We start from the raw sequence: 6,000 nt of genomic DNA, 5'->3' as shown, positions 1-6,000 counted from the left end.
ACTGAGGTTTGAATATGTACTGCTTTTCTAGCAGCAAAGAGCTGCAAGGTTCAAATAAAGACAAAACTGCATTTTCATTACAATGTGTACAAAATCACTTTATTGAGCATTAAAGCCACATTAATATGGCAGATAAAAAGGAGCTACATTTCAACAGTTTATACATAGAATAAGAACATTTCAGTTGTAAATTTCACATTAATTAATCTTGTTGACTTTGTGTTTAGAAGATGATATACTGAAGAAAATGCTTCTATTTGGGATTTGTTTTTGACAAGCATGCAATGACATCTCTCAAAATCTGAATAAACCGGTACACATCATTGAATGTGTTATAGAGAGGTATAGGTGCAATTCGTAAGCCATTGGGTTCTCTTAAGTCACACTGTGGAAAAAAAGTACATTAATTAATTAATTATATTATCAGTGTTGTTTAAGCAAATTGTATAAAAACTAATAAATAAGTCACAGTATGTAGCATTTATTTAATATTGAGACATTGTATATACATACATTGCATATTAACGTAATCCTTAATTAGTACCCATTTCTTAAGATATAAGATTACTGTTCTATTTTTACACAGCAGAGTAAGCATTTAGTGTTAGATAGGTAGTAAAAATATAAAATATTCAAACAGCATAAAATCAAAGTGTTAATATAATTACAAATGGAAAATATAAGAGGAATGTTTAAGTATTCAATAAGTTAAGTGAATACCATATTAATATATTTACATATTATTTGGCATACATGAGGCAATTCAAAATAATGTGAGAGTTAGTCATGTGTTAATTATAAATTATTTGTTATGTTACTTACTGCTACACCTCTCTTTTCTAGTTCTTCAAAAACATCTTTAGCTGGCATTGAAAAAGTTAGGGAGAGCTGGCAACCCCTGTCTTCGTAGTGAGAAGGTGTCATAATTTTTATAATTTGCTTTTTGTTGTCATGTTGTTCAACATGGTCATAAAAATAATATTTAATTAAATATTCCAAATAGCCAGTCAATAGAATTGATTTTCCTCTAATGGCTTTCATGCTAGTTTGATTGAAGAGCTGTCCAGAAAAAGGCAATATGAGAACCACACAAAAAGATATATTGAAACAATGCTTATATACATAGTTAGCAAGACATTATTGAATTATTGGAGTGAGTATGTAAGTTTGTCCGTATCTATCTACTTAGATTTATGGAGCCCTCTCATTTGTTATATTTGATCTACATCATCCCATAGGCTTTATCATAAGATAAGGAAGGGACTTTTATGTTTTAAGTCCAGATTGGAGCTTGCGTCATCAACTTTTGTCAATTACGACAACTTTCATTACCAAGCACGAGGCTACAGCAGTGACCCTTGCTGCTGGTGGATGAAGAAAAGAAGCAAAGAATCAAAGAAGATGATAATGCCCAAAAGGAAGAGATTCAGGTAAATACAACTACCTTCAGCCATACCCACCTGACCTGCCATACACTGAGCGTGATTGTCACCTTGAAAAATATTCAAAGCCCCCGAAAGTGACAAAACTACATGACAGAACATTCTGGTATTTTATAAAAAAAATCAAATAAAATCTAAAGCAAAAAATGCTCAGTGCTTCTATACACTCTAACCACAACAAAAACATAAAAAAGTTGCGTTTCTACACATAAGGATCCGTTGCCCATTTTGAATAAGGTAATACATTTTCTTGCTAAAATGGTATAAATATCCATGAACATTTTGCAGTAATGAATTACAAGTACATGCTTTGTTTTTACAAGCCTAACATCTAAACACAAAGCTGTACTTTTGTCTTACAATGGGAGGCCTTATTGCAGTTCATTTAACTGCCTGGAAAATTTCCCATTTTGACTATCAAGTAGGATGCGTTTTCTTGATTGAACCGGGAGCTGGGACTTAGAATTCAATGGTTAGTTCAGTTTTCTACAGTAGCAATTAGTATGTGAAAAGTCTAACTCCTCGTGCCAAAAGGGTAAAATGTAAAATAAAACAGAGAATCACTAAGCTCTTAACTCTCATTGCCAAAGACACCCTGCAGCGGATTTAATGACAGAGACACATAGTAACTATGGAATGACATCAGTTCATAAACTAAAAACCCTGTAGCCTCACCATGATCAAATAATTCGGAAAAATATGATTTTTATAGAGGCTGTACGGTGAGGTACTTTGCAAAAATGAGCCCCTGGGGTGGCATTTTCTATCTGTACTTGGATTCCCAGGTCATATTTGCTTAATTTAACAGCTAAATTTCATGCGGAAAGCTTTCAGGATTTGGCTTAACAACATCTATTGATACAGTTGAAGTATTAAGTTGCAATGTAGAAAATTGTACAAACAATCAGTGCTCAGGAACGTAATAAATGATTGTTCTCCAAATGCACTTTTAAGTAATGCGCTCCTGAAATATAGATCGTTTATTTGTTTTATGTTGTGTCCTTGAAATTGTTTTTGTACCTCAGTGAAACTTGCTTATAGTGACGTCCAAGTGAGACAAAAAAAATTGTACAACGTTAAAATTTATGGTAAACAGTTTCAGTTATAAACCATAACTGTAACTTTTAACATGACCAAAAGACAACATGTTGTAAATTTATGATTTTTGAGACAAAGGGCAAAAAAAAAAATTAACCAGAATTGGAAACTCTTCCCAAGCACTAAAAATATGGAAAAACATATTTCTTTACTGGGTCGACAACATGGACTTGAAATTTATTTTAGAAAGAGGTATCTATTTTTCCTAACTCAATTTTTATCCATGCACTATTATTATAGCTCTACTCTATAGCAATTACGTCAGAGAAATGAATGAGAAACAGAACCATCCATTTGGGACCAGTGGTAATATTTGAGGCCTGAATGTTTGCACTTGCTGTTGGTCAATGAGGGTAATTTGACCTCACTGTTCGTTAGTCATAATGATCTCACTCACTTCCTTCCACTTGATATATTCCTTTCTTTTTTTGTTTTTTGAGAATCTTTATTTTTATTATTATTTTTGAAATTTTTGAATATAATTTTGGTCCAGAGAAATGTATACAGTAAGCAATAAGGTTGTACACATTTTGTTTACAGGTACAAATACAATTCCGAATTGGAAGAGCAAGGCCTACAGTATGCGAATACAATATTTAGATAGTTGTACAAATAGATTATTTCATAATATAGATTACTATTAAACTTTTTATAAATAACAGAACAGTGCCTTATCTGATCATCGCAACAGTCCAGAGATACAAAACTGCAACTAAGCTGAATCACTATGCTTCTATCAAGGCAGTGTCTGTCCTGGTCAGAAGTTCAGATAAGGCTTTAGAAACTACAGTGGATGGCGTGTTACTGTCATGTGAGGGCGTAAGGGACTTCAGCAGTTCAGGGGGTTAAATAAGAGAAGATAAAAAAAATTAAAGGGGGACTAGGGTATGGGAGTTAAGCTTGGGCCCGTTATTTAAAGAGGACCTATTCCTATGAGTTGAGGCTTTTCTAGAAACTGGGCAGCAGGAAAGCAACATATTTTTAATGTGGCAGTTGGCTGTCATAATTAACCTCCATGATGTAAAGATTTTTTTTGGTTTAACAATTCGCGAGATAGCTGCTAATGCTGGCAGTGGGCAAATACTTTAAATTATCATTCACATGCATGAAAGCAAAAAATTATAATTTAATATTAATATTAATATGCATCCTGAATTTTAGTTTAACTAGTACTTTGTGAATATTCCAAATATTATATTTTGTATAGGAGCTGGATGCAAAAGCATGGATGTTAATCTGGACACCGAATGCATTTAAGGATTTGCTGCAGATTCGCTCAAATTCCGACCATATTTGGCTTTAGTAATTATGAGAATTGCCATTGCAGTTGTAATCCAGTCACTCACCAGTCTTCAGTAACCAGGCAAAATATCTGGTGTTTAGTAAATAACCCTGAAAGGTTTTGTGTGCACCCTTTAACACATCATATTTCTTTTTCATAATAAGGTATACAGAAAGAAACCTTTACACATACTGTCTGTTTGTAAAAGTATAAAAACGTTTCAAGTAATTAACATATTTAATTTCCTGTGGTGCATAAAAACGAATTTAATAAATTTCACTACCTCTAAGCTTGCATGCAGAGAACAGACCAGAAGAATAGGTGGATTTGTAAGGCGGAAACCATCAACTCCTGGACTTAATTTCAGTTCTGTGTAAAGAGAAAATAAATAAATTATGAAACAAGGTGAATGTCTGTATGGCATTGAAAGGGACACTATAGGTACCCACAACACTTCCTCTCAGTGAAGTGAATTGGTTGCAGTGTCCATTCCTGTTTAATGCTGCAATGTAAAACGTCTTTCAGACAGCCACTAGGTGCACTTCCTGGTCCCTTACGGAGATGTCTAACATCTTTACATTCCCCCTAGAAAAGCACGTATTTATTTGCTTTTCTATGGGGAAGCTCCATTGTGCATTAGATCCCATCATCGCCATGACGTTGCGGGAAGAGAAGACCTAGTCAGAGCCAAGGGAGCCCCAGCACTGGAATTAGAGTAAGTAAAAAAGGGTTTTTAACCTTTTACTCATTGGATGGTGGAGGGGACCTAGAAAGTTAGGGACAGGAACACTTTTATCAGCAAATAAATCCATGTATACATTATGATAGCATAGTAGAAATGAGGTTTATCTGCATTTTTTGTTATCTGTGTCTGTGGATATCTAAGGAACGGGAATAGAAATAAGACACAGTTATGTGAAGGTATTACTGCTAGGAGGAGCCAGGGATAGATAGGGTGAGGGTGCTATCTTTATAATACAGGGGATACTCGAAAAATTAGAATATCGTGCAAAAGTTAATTTATTCCAGTAATGCAACATAAAAGGGGAAACTAATATATGAGATAGACGCATTACATGCAAAGCAAGATAGTTCAAGCAGTGATTTGTCATAAGTGCGATGATTATGGCTTACAGCTCATGAAACCCCAAATCCACAATCTCCGTAAATTAGAATATTGTGAAAAGGTGCAATATTCTAGGCTCACAGTGTCCCACTCTAATCAGCTAAGTAAACCATAACACCTGCAAAGGGTTTCTCAGCCTTTACATGGTCTCTCAGTCTGGTTCAGCAGGAATCACAATCATGGGGAAGACAGTTGTGCAGAAAACCATCATTGACCCCCTCCATAAGGAGGGAAAGCCTCAAAAGGTAATTGCAAAGGAAGTTGGATGTTCCCAAAGTGCTGTATCAAAGCACATTGGGAGACTGGGCACTAAAATGGCAGATGAAATTTAACGTAGAAAAATGCAAAGTTATGCACTTCGGGGTTAAGAATGCACAATCAATTTACACACTAAATGGTAGTGAACTAGGGATAACCACACATGAGAAGGATTTGGGAATTGTTATAGACAATAAATTAGGTAGCAATATGCAATGTCAATCTGCCATTGCTAAGGCCAGTAAGGTTTTGTGATGTATAAATAGGGGCATAAATTCTCGAGATGAAAATATAATTTTGCCTCTTTATAAATCGCTGGTAAGACCACACCTTGAATATGCTGTGCAATTTGGGCCACCTGTTCTAAAGAAAGATATCATAGCACTAGAAAAAGTGCAGAGACAAGCTACAAAATTGATAAAAGGAATGGAGCATTTTAGTTATGAAAAAAGGTTAAAAAATTTAAATCTCTTTAGTTTGGAAAAACGGCGCCTGAGAGGGGATATGATAACATTATACAAATATATTTGGGGCCAGTACAAACCATTATCTGGAAATCTATTCATAAACAGGGCTATACATAGGACTCGAGGTCACACATTTAGGCTTGAAGAAAGGAGATTTCATCTAAGGCAAAGAAAAGGTTTTTTTTACAGTAAGAGCAATAAGGATATGGAATTCTTTGCCTGAAGATGTGGTTTTGTCAGAGTCTTTACAGATGTTTAAACTGCAATTGGATAAATACTTGCAAAAACATAACATACAGGGATATCATTTCTAATTAGTGGGGTAAT

At 34.6% G+C, this 6,000-nt stretch overlaps 1 protein-coding gene across 1 annotated transcript in view; it reads right to left on the bottom strand.

The window, feature by feature from the left end:
• Positions 1-253: 253 nt before the first annotated feature.
• Positions 254-6,000, bottom strand: part of KYNU (kynureninase) — a 92,469-nt gene continuing 86,722 nt past the window's right edge. The window contains exons 12-14 of the mRNA XM_063428589.1: positions 4,106-4,191; positions 823-1,059; positions 254-385 (exon numbers count right to left, since the gene is read on the bottom strand). Coding sequence (XP_063284659.1) covers positions 254-385; positions 823-1,059; positions 4,106-4,191 — 455 coding nt within the window. The remainder of the gene's footprint in view (positions 386-822; positions 1,060-4,105; positions 4,192-6,000) is intronic.

This window comes from Pelobates fuscus, chromosome 8, assembly GCF_036172605.1.
Source record: "Pelobates fuscus isolate aPelFus1 chromosome 8, aPelFus1.pri, whole genome shotgun sequence".
NCBI lineage: Eukaryota > Metazoa > Chordata > Amphibia > Anura > Pelobatidae > Pelobates > Pelobates fuscus.
This window is presented reverse-complemented; position numbering and strand designations above follow the sequence as displayed.